Source organism: Myxine glutinosa, chromosome 11, assembly GCF_964187855.1.
Source record: "Myxine glutinosa chromosome 11, kmMyxGlut1.1, whole genome shotgun sequence".
NCBI lineage: Eukaryota > Metazoa > Chordata > Myxini > Myxiniformes > Myxinidae > Myxine > Myxine glutinosa.
Genome location: NC_136271.1, coordinates 6,570,487 through 6,590,713, shown reverse-complemented (window position 1 = coordinate 6,590,713; position 20,227 = coordinate 6,570,487). Strand labels below are relative to the sequence as shown.

The 20,227-nt window shown below is 50.4% G+C and overlaps 1 protein-coding gene across 1 annotated transcript in view; it reads left to right on the top strand.

The window, feature by feature from the left end:
- Positions 1 to 20,227, top strand: part of LOC137436340 (E3 ubiquitin-protein ligase Trim36-like) — a 98,476-nt gene that overhangs the window by 64,870 nt on the left and 13,379 nt on the right. Inside the window, exon 9 of the mRNA XM_078765935.1 lies at positions 9,945 to 10,066. Within this exon, the coding sequence (XP_078622061.1) occupies positions 9,945 to 10,066 (122 nt within the window). The remainder of the gene's footprint in view (positions 1 to 9,944; positions 10,067 to 20,227) is intronic.

The following is a 20,227-nucleotide window of genomic DNA, read 5'->3' as shown; positions in this document are numbered from 1 at the left end:
GTGGCACTTGCACCCTCCTTTCCTCCAGGACCATTCATTCAATACAATGCACAATCACACCTTTCACAATACTCTGCTCAATCACTTCCTACACACACACAGCATCATCTAATGAACTACTCCCTTCTGAAACTCGTGCTCCCCGTCTTCCCTTACACTATGCACTCCCTCGTTGTTATTATCCAACTAATCTCTCAACGTCCCCTCTCCAGGTATGATGTCGCTACTTAAATCTCCAGTTACCTATGGTCATTTATAAACCCTAACATTATCCAAGCCCTCCCTGGCTAGGTTTTCACCGCCACCCCATAAACTATAGCTCATGTGCCACGAAACGTGAGGGATGGTGGAGATACCACCCCCCGACATCGGGCATCTCCCCCTATCACCCCCAGTCCTCTGGCACTACGAGCCCCCTTCGTTAGAGGTACTGGGTCCTGCCTCGGCATCTAAAGCCGAGGCAATCCACGAGGGCGCCTGCTCGCCGGTGTAGGGTCTTATCCTGTTGGCATGGACGATCCGAGGGAGGGCTCGTGGCCCCATTTTGATCTTAACGACCACGTCACAGACTTGCGACAGGACGACCCCCGGGCCTTGCCAGGGAGAGGTGAGTTTTGGGCACCTACCCTTCTGCCTCCGGGGATTGAAGAACCAAATCTTCACCCCCGGAGCGTACTGACTCCCCTGGCTCCGGTGGTCGTACCTGCGCTTCATCTTGGCCCCCGCCAGATGGAGCTGGCGGCGGCCGAAGGCATGGACCCTCTCCATGCCTTCCTCTAGGTGACGTGCATAACCCTCCCTCGGCGGTTTATCAGTGGTGTCTGGCACGGGACTGCATAGCAAGTTGGTGGGAGCCCGCAACTCCTGCCCATACATAAGCAACGCTGGACTGCATGCGGTGGCCCCGTGCTGGCTGGTTCGGTAGGCCATTAACAAATACGGGAGATGTTCGTCCCAGTCATCCTGACGGGTGGTGGTGAACAAGGCCAGTTGTTGGACCAATGTTCGATTGAACCGTTCCACCATCCCGTCAGATTGTGGCCGCAAGGGCATTGTCCGTGTCTTCCGAATTGACAGGAGTCTGCACACATCTTTTAGTAATTGACTTTCAAAATTTCGACCCTGATCAGTGTGCAGCTCCTGTGGAATCCCATGCCTACATACAAATCCTTCCACGAAGGCCTGTGCTACCACCCCGGCTTCTTGGTTGGGGAGGGCATAGGCCTCCGGCCACTTGGTGAAATAGTCCATTACAACAAGGATGCACATATTACCTTGGCGGGTGCGGGGTAGCGGTCCTAGAATATCCATAGCCACCCGCTCAAGGGGGGCCCCCACCTGGTGTAATTGAAGGGGGGCCCTCATCCTCCGTGCTGGTCCCTTTTTGGCAGTACAGGCATCGCATATCCGACACCAGTCCTGTATGTCGCGCCCCATATTAACCCAATAGAACCTCCGGCGGACCCGAGATGTTGTCTTTGTCCTGCCCAAATGGCCGCAGGAGCGAGTACCATGCACCTGTTGTAATATGGTGTTCTTGAATTTATTTGGAACTATCACCAGCCAGGAAGTTCTCTCAGAGGGAACCTCCACCCACTTGCGATACAAGATGTTGTCTTTCAATTCCAGGGTCTGCCACTGAGCCCAATATGCCTTTGTTGGTGCCCCGAGGGGGGTGACCTCTTCTCCATTAGGTCTTTGCCCCAATTTGACCCATTCGTACACTGGTCCCAGAACGGAATCCTCCCGCTGGGCCGTGCTCCATGCCAATGTTCCGAATTCTTCATCTGCGGTTAGTGGCAAAATTGGCCCTCACCCGGGTTGCACGGACGACGAGGATAGGGGCAGAATCGCCCAATTGCTCCCTCTCCTCGTGTCTCGCACAAAATTTACAGTTTTCCCCCAGACAAGGACGCCGAGAGAGTGCATCGGCATTCCCATGGGCCTTCCCGGCCCTATGGGTCACATTAAAATCGTACTGCTGCACCTTTTCCAACCACCTTGCAATTTGGCCCTCCGGTTCCTTGAACCGAAGGAGCCATTGCAAGGAGGAATGGTCAGTTCGAACCAAAAATTTCCGTACGGGTGGAAATGGTTCATGGCAGCCAGCATAGCCAATAACTCTTTGCGAGTGATGCAATAATTTCGCTCGGGCCAACTCAAGGCCCGACTATAACAAGCGATCACTCTCTCCACGCCCTCCTGTGTCTGAGACAAAACTGCGCCCTATCCTTCCTGGCTTGCATCCGTGTCCAGGGTAAATGTCCTGTCACTAGTGGGGTATGCTAGAATGGGTGCAGATGTCAAACACCCCTTCAATGCTAGGAAGGTCTCTTGGCACTCCCTTGTCCAATTAAATCTCGTCCCCTTCTCCGTAAGCCGGTGAAGGGGCCGGGCCAACTCTGCAAATTTCGCCACAAAGCGCCGGTAGTAGGAGCAGAGTCCCAAAAATCCCCGCACCTCCTTGTTCGTATGTGGTGCGGGCCACTCCCCTACCGCTGTAATTTTGCCTGGGTCTGTTTTTACCCCCTCGTGACCGATAACGTGACCTATTAGGGCCACCTCTCTTGCAAACAAAGTACATTTGCTCGGACTCAATTTCAGCCCTGCCTGTCTGAGGCACCTAAACACCTGGTCCAAATTACCTATAGCCTGGGGGAATGTCTTCGCATGTACCAGGACGTCATCCAGGTACACCAGGCATGATTGCCATGGCATGCCGCCCAGTACATGCTCCATTTGTCTCAATGGTGGCGGGGGCGTTACACAAACCAAACGGCATCACAGTGAACTGATACAGCCCCTTACCTGTGGAAAATGCCGTTTTCTCCTTCCCTGCCCTATCCATCTCCACCTGCCAATACCCACTCTTGAGGTCTAAAGTTGAAAACCAATTTGAGCCCGCAACGGCATCGAGGGTATCGTCAATTCTTGGCAGGGGATATGAGTCTTTGAGTGTCACGTTATTTAGCTGGCGATAGTCCACACAGAAACGCATGGTCCCATCTTTCTTTTTGACCAGCACAACAGGTGACATCCAAGGACTTCCCGAGGGCTCGATGACACCTGTATCGAGCATTTTTTCTACCTGCTCCTCAGCTTCCTCCCTCGTGCTCCTAGGGAGCCATCGGGCGGGCTCACGAATAGGCCGGGCCTCACCGGTGTGGATCTGATGTTTCACCAGGCCCGTACGTCCAATATCCTCGGCGGACAAGGAGAAGAGATCCAAATGGGATCCAATTAATTTGTGTAAGGCCTCCCTCTGGGTACCCTCCAACTCTACGCTACTACGGTTTACTATCTCGCAAATGGGATCGGGCCAATTCCTACTACTTATTGAAGGCTACCCCTGGGGCCGGCTCGGCTGGACATTCTTGCCCCTCACTGCCGCGACTTCCTTAACTGGGGTGCAGCCAGCTACCTTCATGCCCCTTACTATAGTGCGTGGTTCTGCACTAATATTAATTACTCGGACGGCCACCACCGGTCCGTCCGTTTTCACGAGGGTGCGGCCCACGATTAAACCCGGTATGGACTGCGCTGCCACCGGTTCGACCAGGCCGCAGGACTCCTGCCATGTTGGGCGAGCTGACCATCGGGCCGGCACTATGGCCTCTGCCCTCGGAGGGATGGTCACGGCCTCAGAAGCCTCCAGCTCCATCCTCTCGGCCATGCTCACCCCCTCCAATGGTAGCTCTTCTACTCCCACTTGCAGGGTCCCCCAGCACAAATCGATTTTACAACCGCTGGCAGTCAACAAATCTAACCCGATTAAGCATGGGTCGCACACCTCCGCCACCCAAACTTCTATCTCCCTCTTTACCGACCCCAACTTGAGGGTCACAAAACCACGCCCTATGATGGGGGCCGTTACCCCGGTAGCCAGCTGCAAACTATAATTTTCCAGACGCCGGATTTTATCCCAGCCGTCCGCACTCGAATTAAGGATCACAGGGCTGATGATCGTGGCGCTGGCTCCTGTGTCCACTACGGCGTCTACCCCCACGCCGGCAATTTTGCACCGAATCGTCAAACTACCAGGACCAATTTGGCCACAATGAATGACCTGTCGTGTCAATGAGGGCTCTTCACCATCCCCTACTATCGAACACGGCCCTGTATGCTCGGCACATTCTAGTTTCCCGGGCCCTGGCGGGGGGGTGTCTGGGGTCGGCTAACCCGACCCGTACGGGGCGGAGTTGTTGGTCTCGGCTGCCGGGGTGCGTCCCGGCGCAGAGCTCGACACTCCCACACATGGTGACCCAGCCGGCCACAATTATAACACCTCACCTGGTAATGTGCTTGCCTCCGGAATTCCAAATTCCCCCCCCCTGAACGTCCGAATTGGGGTATTTGATCATGGCCCAACGTGGGCCACCTCCGGGGCCGCCTGCCATGGTCCAGGTCCCGCCAGGCGCTGGTTTACCAGCCTCCGGACCATGCTCTCCAGGTCAGGATCCCCTTCGGGGGCGGGCCCTTGGGGGCCTGCCTCCCGTCACGGGTCCTACCTGGCGCACCGCCATGGCGTGGTGCTCCCCTCCCCGAGCCAGGGGCCTCGCTGCTTCCCAACGGGCCGCAGCGTCAGCCGCCTGGCTCAAGGTCTGCGGGCGCCACATGGCAAGCCGTTGTCGGAGCTCCGGATCCGGGAAGGCCTGGATAAAGTGTTCCAGCGCCAGGCTTTCCTGGGAACCCGCTGCCATGTCCACATGTGCGATCCCTACTGCGCGGCGAATGTCATGCGCAAGTTCCCCGATGGTCTCCTGGGGCTTACGTTTTCGCTGCGTGAGCTGAGCTTTAACAAGCTCGCTCTGCTGTTCGATGCCGAATCGGTTAATTAAGGCCGCACGGAGGGCTGGCAGGGTGAGAGCCCCCGGCGGTAACGCTGTCAGCACCTCCGCCGCTGTGCCGCGCAGTGCCCCCACAAGGTGTACTCCACCTTCGTCCGGATTCCAACCGTTACCCCTACACACATACTCAAACTGCACCAGGTACGCCCGCAGATCACTCTTGCCATCATACGGCGCGAGTGGGACCTTGTGGGAGCCCGACGGCCGGACCCCGTGCGTCGCTCCTTGCGGGGTTAGTGCGGGGCCGAACCGTTCGGGCCCCCACAGTACACTATTCCCAGGGGGCTCTCGTGCGTCCTCCGTCCCTCTGAAAACTACCCCTGTCAGTGTCGATGCCTGGGTCGCCCCTCCACAACCCGCTATCCACTCCATACTCACACACCCTTGCTCATCAATACCCCTCGCACTCCCCATAGTCGGACCTCCTTGCACACATCCTCTTTCCATGCACTCCGGACCAGTCGCACACCTCACCATTGGCCTTTCACGAACGCCCGGGTCTATCCCAATACCCAAGCTCGCTGAACCCCCCCTCGCACCATATACATTCCTGAACATATCGCCACTCACCTCGGCGCCTCTTCCTCGTCGCTCCTCCTCCGCCACCTGCAAACTCTTTATCTGGTTAACAAGTACATCATCACGATTTGAGCACAGACCTTGTACATAATCCATCACTTCCTCCTTCAGCTCCTTCTTAGTTTCCCTCCGTCTCTTCTTAATTTCGCTCACCCACTCTTCCACTTCCTCCAATTTTTGTTTCACCTCGTTTATTTCCCGGTGCGCCCCCTCAATTTCTTCCTCTAATGCTACCTTGGTCGTCTCTATGTGCTTCCTCACTTCTCGTTCTTTCGTCTCAATCGTCTCTACCACCTCCTCCAACCTTTTGTCAGTCCCTCGTGTCCCGTCTGACATTCTTTCTTCGTCGCTTTTAGTTCTTTCTTTATCTCCTTCTGTGTCGCTTTCAGCCCCCCTATCACAGTTGTGTTCTTCTCTACCTGTTCCCCTAACTCCTTTTGTCCCACTGTTAGCTGCCGTACTCCTAGCATCAACTCCTCTATACCCACTTGTAACCTTGCCGTACTCTTTCTCACCTCTCTCTCCATGCGCTCCTCACACTGCTTCACCTCATCGCGTACTCCTCCGACCTCTTCGCTCACCCCGCGCCTTATATCCTCCCCCATCTCTCCTATTTCCTTGGTGGATGCCGCCCTCATCTGTTCCAGCTCCCCCTTGTGGGGGCCAATTTGGTTTCTAGTCCGATTTTTACCTCCTCTATCTGCTCCCCCATTTGTTTGATTTCCCGGGCGGATTGCTCCCCCATTTCCCTCAATTTGCCTCCCATCTTGTCTTCTAACCCCGTTAACCCGCTTTTCATCCCTTCCATTTGGTTCTCCTGGGCGGCCATTCTGTTTTCCAACCCCATTAACCCTTCGTTCATTTGGCTACTCACGTCCTCCAATTGGCCCCCTAATCCTCCCAATTTGCCTTCTAGCCCCCCAATTTGGCTTTCTAATCGCTCCCCCATTCTATATTCCAAATTACCTAATCCTTCTTGCAATCCCTCAATTTTATTACTCTGAGCATCCATCTTATTTTCCATCTGCCTACTATTCTTTGCCGTGTCTTCACCCGTCTTGACCATAAAGGCCCTCATTTGTATCATAAATAGGTCCCAGTCCGTTGGCACCGCGGTCTCCGCTGCCGCGGCCATGTGCGAGGCGCCGCCATTTTGTGCTGCCGCGACCACGTGCGAGGTGCCGCCATTTTGCACGCCTGCAACCCCCTCTACCCCACCTTCTTCAACCTCCTCTTCCATTACCCCCAATTGTTCCCTGGGGTCCTGGGTCGACTCTAACTCTTCCTCTTCTATCTCCCCCACCGGCATCCGATCGCCTTGACTATCCATGGCACGACTCAATTTGGATGTTGTACAAAATTTCGGCCACTCGTAATTTCGACCAAATATTTTAAGATGGATTAGAAATTTGGTTTGGGTTCAATCCAATTCCCAGACACCAATTGTTGCAGATCCGGGGTCAGCGCTCCCCTTACCAAAAGGGGGGGTTAATCCCCTTGTCTTTTACACTGGCCGATTCTCCCGGTCCTTTAGAAGATATTGCGCTCCTTCTGGTCGGAAGCAGGGCGATACTCCTGCCCGAGCCACGGACAAGAAGGAATATTGCTGAGCGGTTTTAGCAATCCGAAGCTCGAGCCGTTAGCGGCAGTCTAAACCCGATTCTAAGCGGTTCCTATATCGTGCCACAGGTATTCAATTGGGGACAGGACGAAAGCGATCGGACGAGAGGAAACCAAAGTGAAAGAAGAACAAATATTTATTTATTACGTACACGAACCCCGAAGAGGAAATGAAAGAAGGTAGAATGTACAAGCAGAGGAAATAAAAGGACACAGGGCAATCCTTATACACTCTTATATAACACGCCCAGGACAGAACAAACACACTTACACGAAAAGGTGGTGGTGGTGGGAAGGAAGAGAAGGTTCATGCAGATGGCAGGGAAGGAAGGTCCTGTAGATGGCACAGGCGTCGAGGTCCCGCTCCAAGCTCGCGCTCCGGTCCACGCTTTGGTTTCGAGACGAAACCCGGCAACAGCTCCGCATGCAGTTGAACGCGGCCGGACAATTATATAGCGGGGGGAAGCTGGTACAATGCGTACGGAATATGTGCGCTCATCTGCTCGTTCGTCTCCTTGGCTCTCCCGAGCACATCTCTTCAAGTAGTCCCACGCGGCCGCTTATATTGGCCACTCGTGTATTAGGCCGCTTGCCTTTAGGATACGCCCATTGGTGAGCTTGCCTCGGCCCTGATTAGTCGCGAGCGCTCACCGGTCCGCCCCTTGATGGTGCGTTGAGGGGCCACGCCTTCGTTCCTGGCGCTCCTCCCCCTTCTTCTCCAACTTGGCCGCATGGCTTATGGCGGCTTGCAGGATCGAAGACCACTCACACTGATGTTGAAAGGAACTTTGGGGCCTACTCTTATTTAATTAATGCAAACGCAGAGTCAAACTATTGGGAACAGATCCTTAACTAGAACACATACTAATGAGATATCTAAAGAGGTTTCTATGTGTCCTACGTGTTGCAATATGACCTAACTAGGGTGCGACCTTTGACCTTTACACAAAAAAATGGGAATATTTACAGGGGATTATTTACAAGGATTATTACAAATATTTACAAAGTGGAGGGTTCTCAAAACCGCAACAATATTATTGGTGACAAAGTTTGATGTAAACGACTACAACAGGCAGAATATTGTCACATCCACAGCCTCCACGAGGGGGAAACACCAACAGCAGAGTTGAAGGCCAAGATAGAGGCAGACCTGGACAAAGAATGGGTGTGAAGAGGAATAGGGGGCAGGACAGGATGCATGGCGTAGACACGATGGATACAGAAGGAAACTCTCCGGAGGAAAAACCAAAAACTTGGAAAAAGAGGAATTAGGGAGGGAGAGGAGGGGAGTTAACGAGGATATAAAATACTGTATAATTAGCAGGGACCCATGGAAACCCTTCCTTTATGGGTGGTGTATAGGCAACAAAGCACTGTCCTCTAGGCTTCCAGAAGTTTACGTTTTAGTAATGTATAGGTCGGGCATGGCAATTGTGAATATGATGGGTTCGACGATGTGAGTCGGCCTAAACTGCATGAAAATCAAAATTCCAGGGGGTGGAGTCCGCCTTCATACTAATGACGTCATTGTGGATGGGGTCAGGTCATCTGTCCAACCAATGGGAGGAAAGAGAGAAACAGACGAGCATAAAACTGCTGCTACTTTAATACATAGATGGTTTTGGATTGGGGACGATCTGTGATGGTGGTATCTCCAGCATCATTGATGTTGGGAATGGAACTACAACTCTGGCTCGATCATCTCAGCTTCGGCGAGTGTAATCCTGTGCCATTAGTTACACATCTGCAGGTAGAGATTCAGCAGCAGCGTATGAAGCTTAAGTTTGACAAACAAAACGGGCCAAACCACCAACATCAAAGGAATTGGACTGGGTGCATGTTTGGTGTAGAAAATATCATGGTTTTGGATCTGAAATGGTGGAGAACAGCTGTCTCAAAGACCTGGAGGGAAGAATCAGATTGATGAGAATGTGGAAGTTGGTACCACAGGCAGGGAAGAAAGAGGAATGAATGAGTGGAGGGTCAGCAGTGATCCTGGATTCCAGTAGTTTCACTAGATCCTGGATTCCAGATTCCAGTAGCTCCCCAAGCTCTGTGTTAGCTGTGTCCCCCAAATATTCCTGCAGGACACACAAGATCTGCCAGCAACCATCTTATGGTGAGACTGCCAAAATCTAGGCTCTCTATTCACCTTCACTCCTTCATTCCTCTTTTCTCCCGCCCCTGGAACAAACTCCCTCACTCTCTTCAATCCCACTCCTTCCTCCAGGTCTTTAAAACAGCTGTTCACCACCATCTCTTATCTTTCCCCATCCAAAACCTTGATCTTTTCTACTCCCGTTAATTCACCCCAAATCCACCTTTTTCAAATTCCGTTTTCTTTCCTGAAACTCCTAATTGTGTCCATTTGTTTTATCATGTGTACTCCACCCCAGCCCTCTGCCTTCCACAGATCTACCGATGTTCTCAAGTGTTGTACTTCCCTTTATCTCCCTCTCTCGTCTCCCGCTCCCTTTATTATACGTTTTAGGTGTTAGCTCTTATACGAACCTCGGCTACACCAAAAAAATACCATACATTCATTACCGAGTTGCAATTTCTATTGTTTGCGACTCCTGTCTGTGAATCACTAGTGTGGATAAGTTCTTGTGATGCAGTATGGATAAGTTCCAAATTAACATTCCAAGGCAGAAAAAAGACAATTTGCCATGAAAAGCACATTATTCCGTTTTATGGGTTTAAATTTTTTTTCTTTAAAATGTTTTTTAAAACATAAAAAAATTTAAAAACAAAAAATTTAACAAACATTTAAAATGTTTTGCCAATAACTTTGCTGATAAAACAACAAGTTCCCATCAGGCTTTTAAAATTTAATAGCAAAAGAAAAAGTAATTGAGAAGTTTTACTGCAATACAGTTGTTTGTTTATGTCTGACAGAGTGGTCAAGGCTATCGAGACTTTAAAGACCTTCATGCCAGCTGCCATTCCCAGCTTCCAAGGGTTCCAGTTGGATGTGAGTCAAGAGCTGAAACTAATCTGTAACTTGTCCTTTTGGAAAGGTAAGTGGCAAAGGAACAAGGCAAGTATTGAGAAGAAAATGCTCTACTGTCATTACACCTATTAGTGCTTTTAATGCACCTCTCACCCTTCACCTTAGACAACACACACAGGAGAACACAAATCCTTTCTTGAGCAGAAATATATATATATATATCAGATGCCTCAGGAAGGCGGACCTGACACTTAAAGTGAAGCAGGAAGAGGGTTTATTAGCCCATCCCCCGCACAGTGAGACATGGGGTTTTGCAATTGCTTGTGTGTGTGTGTGTGTGTGTGTGTGTGTGTGTGTGTGTGTGTGTGTGTGTGTGTGTGTGTGTGTGTGTGTGTGTGCGTGTGTGTGCGTGTGTGTGTGTGTGTGTATGTGTGCGTGTCTCCATATGTGCGTCCGTCTGTCAATCCAGGCCATAACTTTATTTTATTTTTTACCAATTAAGCTTTTGTCATCAAATATTTAACAAACCTTTATTATGAGAATATGGAGAGAACACAAATGAATAAAATGTACAATTTTTAAACTGTCATTTTCGTCAATTGGGAGGGGGGGGAGGGGGAGGGGGGAGGGGGAAAGGGGAGGGGGGGGTAAAGGGGGGGGGGGAAAGGAGGGGGATGGGGGAAAGGGGAGGGGGGGATATGGGGGGGGGGGGAAGGGAGGGCGAAAAGGGTTTCCCCCTTGACTTCCGTTTCCGGTCCCTGGAGCAAGGAAGCGTCTTGGAGCTCTCTGCACGGCAGCAAAAGTTATAGTATTTTTTTCCATTCGTATTTTTTTTTTTTTTTTGTATACAAGATCGAGGCTCGTGAAAGAGCTAACATTAATCACACAAAAAGACAAACCGACACACAAAACACAAAAAACAAGGGGAGCGGCAGACAAGATGGGGAGAGAGGGGGAAGGACACAAAAGAGAGGGGGAAGAGGGGGAAGGACACAAACACAACATTTGAGAGCAGGGACATCGGGTGTTCGTCAATCGTCAATGATCGTCAATCAGTGTTCGTCAATTCCTACTCGTTTTTTTATTGTGCATGTGTTGCAGGGTGTTTTCCAGTTGGTGTTGATTTGCAATTCTTGCAAACTTTTGTATAATTTAATCGTTTTCTGTCCCACCGCGTGCGCGGCCTAGTTTATCTCGGCTTCCCCACCCCCATAGGTGTTCTGCGAATTTAAGTTCTTTCCTTCGCTGTATTGCTTATTTCTTAGATTTTCTCTTCTCCCCCTAACTTCCCCGAACATCGACCACTTGTCTAACGTTTTAAATCTCTTCAAAGTCTCTTCACGTCTCTTCTCGTCTCGGGAAGTAACGTGACGTCACGTCTCTTCAAAGCTGTGCATGCGCGCACGCTTTCGAAGTTAATAAGTAACTGTTCACAATTGTGTTTTTGTCGTAATACCGGCTTTACCACAGGTCGAAACTTTATCTTTCTTTCGGTGTGTATGTAACTATTGGTGTGTCTCTAATAGTATTCTTGGTGTTGGTTTTTCATACCTGTGTACAGAATCGTACAGAATCGTCGGTTTCCTTTCGGCGCTCGCAATTCCTTTCGGTCTCTATTTTTCACGTTCCACGTTCGGTCTCTGTCTTTGTTTTCATCCCAACTCAAAAAAAAAAAAAAAAAAAAAAATAGATATATATATATTCCCTTCTCTGTTCTTATCCGTTTCGTTCTTATTTGTTCGTTCGTTCTTTGTTCACGTCGTTAAAAAATGTTCCATCTGTCCCCTGAAGAATGGTATTCTGTCATATTCTATAACACCTTTTTCTTCTTCTTCTATAAAAGGATGCTTTCGACTTGCTCACCAAATCTATTCATTCCAAAAAAAAATTCCATCTCTTATAGTTACAGTGCCTCTTTCATTCATTCCCTAAACTCTCCAGAACTCCACCCATCCTTCAGCATCCTCAAACGTATTTTTGACTCGAAGGTCGCAAGAATCTCATTTTGCAAGAAATGTTCGTTTCCCATTAATCGTACATTTTTCAAAATCCAATCTCACCCCTCCCCTCCAAATCTTCCCCATCACCCATCCCTTTCAAATCTTCCCCTTTGCCCCTCCCCTCCAAATCTTCCCCATCAGCCATTCCTTTCAGATCTCCCCCCTTGCCCCTTCCCTCCTAAACTCCCCCCACACCCCTCCCCTCTGAGACCCTCCCTCACTCCTCCCCTCCTAGACTCCCCTCTCACCCCTCCTCCTCAAAGCATCCTCCCCGCTTCTTCCCCCTTCCAACTCTCACCTTCAGCTCCCTCAACCTTCTGCCTCACTCTTCCCCCTCCTCAAACAACACCTCACTGCGCCTCACCCATTCACCATCAAACCTTTTGTCCGCCCCATACTTCCCTTTCTCCAAGCTGTTCTGAAATCTCTGACGCACCTTCAACAGCTCTCCCTACCTCTTCCACATCACACCGTACCGCTCCCCCCCCTGTTCTGTATCCGATGCTCCCCCTTCCTCTTCTTTAACAGTATGGACCTCAAACATCCAGGGCCTTCGCTCAAACTTGACTGATCTCTCCATACAGGTTGCTTCTGACAAACCAGACGTGATCTGCTTAACAGAAACTTTCCTCCTTCATGATGTCTCTGATTCCTTGGTGTCTCTCCCAGGTTACTCCCTCCTCCGGTATGATAGACCTGAGCCTCGTCCTGGAGGGGGGGTTGCTATCTTTATAAAAAACTATCTTCCTCACTCGCCCTGCACTGCCCTCTCTCCACCTCACCCCCAGGAATACCTTTGGCTACGGCTTCCCCTTCGCTCCCACCTTTTGTTCATATGTGTGTTGTACCGTCCACCAAACAGTGATGACTCCATCTACATCTCGCTGTCTGATAACATGGACCAACTTCTATCTACCCATCCCAACTCTCTCTTCCTCATATGTGGTGATTTCAATTGTCACCATGCCAGTTGGCTGGGTGTGGGTACCTCTCTCACCAGCCATGGCTCTTCAGCAAAGGACTTCTGTGACTCACTGGGACTGACACAATCTGTCAATTTCCCGACCCGGATCTCAATCAATGGAGCATCTTCTCTTCTGGACTTGGTTATGACTAACTTCCCTGAAAATGTCTGCTGCTCTTCTTCTGCTCCAATCGGCTCATCTGATCATGTGCTTGTTAAAGTGGACATCTCTCTGACCATTCTCAGAGAGCCTCCTCAGCGTCGACGAGTCTGGCATTTCACTCAGGCCAACTGGCATGGTCTTCAAGCAGCCATCAATCATCTGGACTGGTCTCCCATCTCTACCGCCTCTGACATCAACTCATCCTGGGAATTCTTCCAAAGTAAACTGCTCTCTCTCATGCACAGATTTATCACATCTCGTCTTCAGTTGTCATACCCTTCCTCCCGTCCATAGTACACGGAATCTTGTGGTGAGGCTATTGCCCAGAAACAACTTGCTTTCGTCTCCTGGAAAGCAAATCCAACGGAAGGAAATCTCATTTCCTTTCACAAAGCCCGAAACAAGTGTGTGTCCACCCTCAGGAGAGCCAGGAAACAATATCTATCCGTTCTCAGGACAGAACTCTCTTATCTGTCTCCCTCTTCCAAATCCTGGTGGCGTCTGGTCAAATCTGTTTCTGGTGTTTGTTCCCCCTCCATCCCCTCCCTCACCTCAAACGGCCACACGGCTGACTCTGCGCGTGAAAAAGCTGAATGCCTCAACTCTGTGTTTGCCTCTAAATCTTGTGTCCCAAACCCATCCCTCTCTGTACCCACCGTACCCAGTCGTACCCAGCTGCTCCTGGACTCTGTGTCCTTTCCTCCTGACAAGGTGGAAAAGTTTCTGTCAACCCTCGACTCTGATTCTGCAACTGGACCTGACGGCATCAGCCCACGCGTCCTAAAATCTTGTTCTTCCGCTCTTTCACTCCCTCTCTCTGTTCTCTTCACACTCTCTTTTGCTCAAGGTCATCTGCCATCTGCTTGGAAATCTGCCAACATCACCGCTTTGCACAAAAAAGGTGCAAAAACAGATCCTAGCAACTACAGACCAATCAGCCTTCTCTCAATTATCAGTGAAGTCATGGAAGCCATCATTGCTTCAGATATGAAATCTTTCCTCTTCTCCAATGGCTTGATCTCTGATCATCAATTTGGTTTCAGACCTGGTCACTCTACTCTGGACATGCTGCTTCTGCTTTCTCAGCAATGGATGGAGGTCCTCAATGCCAAACAGGAAATTCGAGCTGTCTCCCTTGACATATCACGTGCCTTCGATACGGTCTGGCACCCCGCCCTGCTCACCAAACTCTCCTCTGTTGGTATCCATGGAAATCTCCACGCATGGCTGGCGGACTTCCTCTCTAGTCGTAGTCAACGTGTGGCCCTGAATGGGTTTCTCTCATCTCGTCTTCCTGTTCAGGCTGGAGTTCCCCAAGGCAGTGTTCTGGGCCCTGTGCTTTTTCTGGTCTTCATCAATGATCTCCCCGACTCTTGAAAATCCTCTCTATCTCTTTGCTGATGACTCTACTCTCTGTCGCTCCATTCTTCATCCCTCAGATCGACAGTCTGCAGCCTCCTCACTCTCTGCAGACCTGGACAAAATCACAGTCTGGGCAAACAAGTGGCACATGTCTTTCAATCCTGACAAATCTCACATTCTTACAATGTCTCTCCGAAAAGACCGACTGGACAACCCTCCCATCTACTTTCTGAATAATCCTCTCCAAGAAGTTCTGTCACTCAAACTTTTGGGTCTCACTATCTGCCATGATCTTTCCTGGGAAAACCACATTTCAAATCTGGCCTCCAAAGCCAGTCGCCGACTGGGCATCCTCCGTCGTGAGAAGTCCTTCCTTGGCACACCTGAGCTCCTCACCACGTACAAGGCTTTCATCCGCAGCTCAATGGAATACTGCTCTCCCCTCTGGGCTGGTGCTCCTGCCTCACACCTAGCTCGTCTTCACGCTGTTGAAAGCAAAGCATTCAGAATCATTGGAATCTCCCGCGACGAAGCTAACTCCAAGGGCCTTTCACTCACTCACCGCAGGCAGGTTGGTGGTCTTTCAGTCTTCTACCGACTCCTCTCTGGCCTTGCCCCCCCAGCTCTCTCTGGGCTCTGTCCCGCAAATATTCCTACAGGTCGCACAAGATCTGCCTGCAACCCTCTTATGGTTAAACTGCCAAAATCAAGACTCTCTGCTCACCTTCGCTCCTTCGTTCCTCTTTTCTCCCGCCTCTGGAACAAACTCCCTCACTCTCTTCAATCCCACTCCACCCTCCAGGTCTTTAAAACAGCTGTTCACCACCATCTCTTATCTTCCCCCATCCAAAACCTTGATCTTTTCTATCCCCGATAATTTCACCCCAATTCCACTTTTTGAAATACCAAATTCTGACCTGGAAGTCCTTGGTGTCCTTGTGTTTTATACTTCTCCCACCCCCCACCCCCCCACCCCTTCCCACGCCTCCTCCCCCCGAGCCCTCTCCCTCCCACACATCTCCCTGCTCTCAAATGTTGTGTGCTCTCAAGTGTTTGTGTGCTTCCCATTCTCTTGTCTTCCGCTCCCTCTTTTTATATATTTTGTTTGTCTGGTTGATTTGTTTGTGAAGTAAATGTCAGCTCTTTCACGAGCCTCGATTAAGTACACAAAAAAAAAAAAAAAAAAAAAGGGAGGGGGGGGAGGGGGAGGGGGGAGAGGAGAAGGGGAAGGGGTAGGGTGGAGGGGGGAGGGAGGGGGAGGACGGAGGGGGAAGGGAGGAGGAGGGGGAAGGGGGAGGGAAGGGGAGGGCCAGTCAACAATGACGTTGCAGTTCTCATGGTCAGAGAGCAGCACAACAATCGCGACATCGTCCTGCATCTTCGCAAGAGCACGAAGCGGATTTTGGAGACACCGATCCTGTGACCCACGCCCTCCAGTACCGGCGTTGCCGGGTGGGGGAGGGGAGACCCGTACATTCCCAACCCGTACATTCGCCCTCTCGACTCAAGCTCGTATTCGATTCATATTCGAAATCGAAAGCGGAAATGGGAAATCCTTCGTATTCGAATTCGTAAACACGAAATATGAATTCAAATTTAATTCATATCGCACAAAATCGACACAAAACACGATCGCATAAAGGTGAAAAAACGCAATGGCTTTTCGCCCTGAATTACGTGTAAACATGTGACGTGTGACGGGATGGAACATCACGTGATCGCTCTGAGCGAATCAGCGAGCTACTCGCACTGGCTGAGATTAGCGGGTACTTCGCTGAAATGCGCTGAGGTAAATATGAATAAAAAATATGGATCTCGTCAAATATTGTCTCGGCCATGTTCGTCCCAGGCTCAATGGCCATGTCTATGCCAAATATCAAGCACGTGAGCCTCTCCGTTTCGGAGTCTATCGGTAACATTACACACACACACACACACACACACACACACACACACACACACACACACACACACACACACAAACTGTGTTTTATATATATAGAGAATATTATTTTATACCATTCGCGTGTGTTTGGCGTGTGTTTTGCTGTGCGTGTACAACAATTTTTTGTCAGTGTTTAAGGGTTAGACGTGTGTTGACAAGATGCTCGCTAAACGACTTTAGTCTAGTTTAGTAAATTCGGTCCGATGTTTTGATTTAAATCGCTTAATTCTTAAACAAGGGCTGGCAGGTACACAAACTCGGCTCCAAGCTGTCTACCCTGGGTTCGAATCCCAACCAAGCTATAAAGTGGCATCGTGGTGATTCATAGGCAGTGTGAATCATCATTTCCAGGATCGACGTTAAACGGGAATCCCGTCTGCTGGCGTTAGTTGGTAGACCCCACGCCACGGTGTCCTTCAATATTTAATACAGCATGTCATTCTATTCTTCAACTGATCTTCTTCCTGTGACTTCTTCTTCATTAGCCCACCTTTCTTGAGGGGTCGGCCGGGGGAAGCTTGGTCTGAGTTTGTCACGAACCGGTTGGCCAGGCCTGACGTTCCACTAGTCAGGGCAAGGATTTGTAATTTGTTGAGTGTGCCTGCGATAGCTCGCCTACTCTTCGCGAAGGACACCTTGAGGTATTTAACGTCCACAAACGAACGTCGGCAGACGGGACATCCGTTTAACGTCCATCTGAGGGATCGTAAACACATTTATGACATTTTATAGCTGCGTCGGGAATCGAACTCACGACTGGCTGCGACTGGCTGCGATAGATGGTCGCAGGTCGCCACGATTGATCGTACGATCGGTCGCTGATCGCCACGACTAGTCGCACGATTACCTACGATTGATCTTGCGATTGATCTTCTCCAATCGTTAGTGATCGCACGACCACGCGTACCACCAATCGTACGATGACCTACCATAAGTCCTAAGAGCAATTGCTGTTTGCGATCGCAAATGGAGAGCGTAGCAAACATTGACGATTGGTCGTATCTCGGCCAGATTGCCATCAATCGCACGATCCAGAAATCGTACGATCCAGTGTGACTGAGGCCTAAAACGCTAACCTACACCCATTAAGGAACAAATATATTTAATATTGTCACGTCCCCAGGTTTAACATCCCAAGAGGACGAATGACCGAAACGAGCTTTGACTCCGAGGTGTATTTCAAACTTGGCGTGATTATCTTTTCGCGCTCGCGGGAAGGTTTGAAGCCTAACCTGATCGGACGGCCGAAACTGGGTTAATCCGAACCCATAAACAAAGAAACGAAACAAGACAAGAAATTGACAATCAACAACTAATGATTTAATGAAAATAATGAAAGCAAAATAAAAATGTTGAGGTAAAAACTAATAGTAATAGGCTAAGGTGTGGGGCCCTCCAAACAGTCTCAATTACAGACACAGGGAGAAATAAAATAAAATAAAATGATTTGGTAATTGGCCAGCACTCAGCTTTGCAGTTCAACCGAGGACTTGTCAACGTTTGTTGCCTCCAAACCACCACGCGGAAGTGCACAAAATTGCGCAGAGTTGCGCTCCTCAACATCCCAATGTGAGGTACTTCTCACGATGCCGACTGCCCTGAACCTCCCTGGTTCAGTCTCTTTCCACAAGCACCATGAGTCAAAGATGTGCCACCACCCACGACCAAGCCAGAACAAAGAGAAAATGTGACCACCTCCAACAACCACCAGCACAAAGAAGCGAAATGCGACCGACTCCAACAAACACCAGGACAAAGAGAAGCGAAATGCGACCGACTCCAACAAACACCAGGACAAAGAGAAGCGGAACGTGACTGCCTCCAACAAACACCAGGACAAAGAGAAGCGGAACGTGACTGCCTCCAACAAACATCAGGACAAAGAGAAGCGAAATGCGACCGACTCCAACAAACACCAGGACAAAGAGAAGCGGAACGTGACCGACTCCAACAAACACCAGGACAAAGAGAAGCGGAACGTGACTGCCTCCAACAAACACCAGGACAAAGAGAAGCGGAACGTGACTGCCTCCAACAAACATCAGGACAAAGAGAAGCGGAACGTGACTGCCTCCAACAAACACCAGGACAAAGAGAAGCGAAATGCGACTGCCTCCAACAAACGGCAGGACAAAGAGAAGCGAAATGCGACTGCCTCCAACAAACGGCAGGGCAAAGAGACCAAGATGGCGAGACAGCTTCTCTTTCCTTCAGCTCTCAAATGTTCCACTGCTGACGTCATACTCTGTCCAATCACACAGCGCTATTCCATCATCCATCTCGCCTCCACCAATCACAAAGGCCCGGGAGTGGCCTCTTCATTACGAGTCGTCAGGGGGCGGAGTCCAATCTCTGTTCGGGAATGTGCGGATGACGTCGTTCCCTTGCCGATCAGCAAATGCTGTTTCTGTCGGACCTGGCAGCGTGGTGAGCGAATGAGTCCATTACATTGCTGTCGTTGTTTTACTGAGCCCTCAATTTCCTGGCTGGCCGAATGTAATAAAACTGAAGGGAAGACCACAGGAGGCAAATTACACACTGGGAAATTAAGCTTTAAGCCCTATAATTAATTAGCACAAAAGCCACGCCCCTTATGGCGACACGCAAACGCTCTTACCCGGGCAGACAGCCGATTTACGTACAATCAGATGGATTTTTCACGGCATACGGAGCATTCTAAACCTACACTATTCAAACTTTCCTAAGGTATTCCATCATTTCCATGCCTATCCCCACAAACGTAACACTATTTTAATAACACACACACTAATTAAGGGAAATTTAATATCACCTTTCACATAGCTACAAAGGCTCAGTCACATATAGAGCGATTTTTTTTAATCCCCCCCAAAAAATCGAACTTTTCTTTTTTCAAAAATTTACATTTTTTTTTTTTTGGCCTAAAACACTCCCCAGCACGCACTGATGAACCTCCAAAAGTATGACAAAGATCCGCTCAGCCATCTCTGATAATGGCGACACCCGCACACACGGATCTCTAATAGTAAAGAAGATTGTGTTAATGATTGGATTGTGGCGGACACAAAAGCCCACTGGCGTGGTGACATCATTCCACGCACCGAGTGGGCGGTGGCCACGCCCGAGGGGTAGGCGTGGCCTCATGATATACCCCGGGCGACCAGCCCGGAAGTGTTTAGTGTTACAGTGTAGTCTTACAATAAAGACGTTTATATGTTACCGCTTGTCCGCTTCCTCCTTGCTCACAAGCAGCGCGCGTAACGCCGCGCTTTACTGGTGACCCTCGACGTTGGATCTGCCGGAGCGATCCTTCCACACGCGACGCCATCGCCATGGCCGCCTTCGTCAAACTTCCGGAATTTTGGGAGGCTCAGGCCGAAGTCTGGTTCGTCCAGGCCGAAGCCCAATTTCAGCTTCGGCACCTCACCGGCGATGACACGCGCTACTGCCACGTCGTCGCCTCCCTCGGGCCCGGCACGGCCGCTCGAGTTGTGTCCGTCCTTCGCCACCCACCGGACGGCCACAAGTACGAGGCACTCAAGCGGCTACTCCTAGCCACGTTCAGCCTCACGGACGACGCACGGGCCGACCGCCTCCTGGATCTCCCCGAGCTCGGTGAGACGCGCCCGTCGGTCCGAATGGACCATATGCTGTCACTGTTGGGCGACGAAGCCCCCGGTTCGCTATTCCGGGCGCTTTTCCGTCGCCAACTTCCAGCGCAGGTTCGCCTCGCGTTGGCCGGGACCGGGCTAACGGAACCCCGAGCATTGGCGGCCGAGGCGGACAAGTACTTCGCCGCTTCGGACACGCGGGCG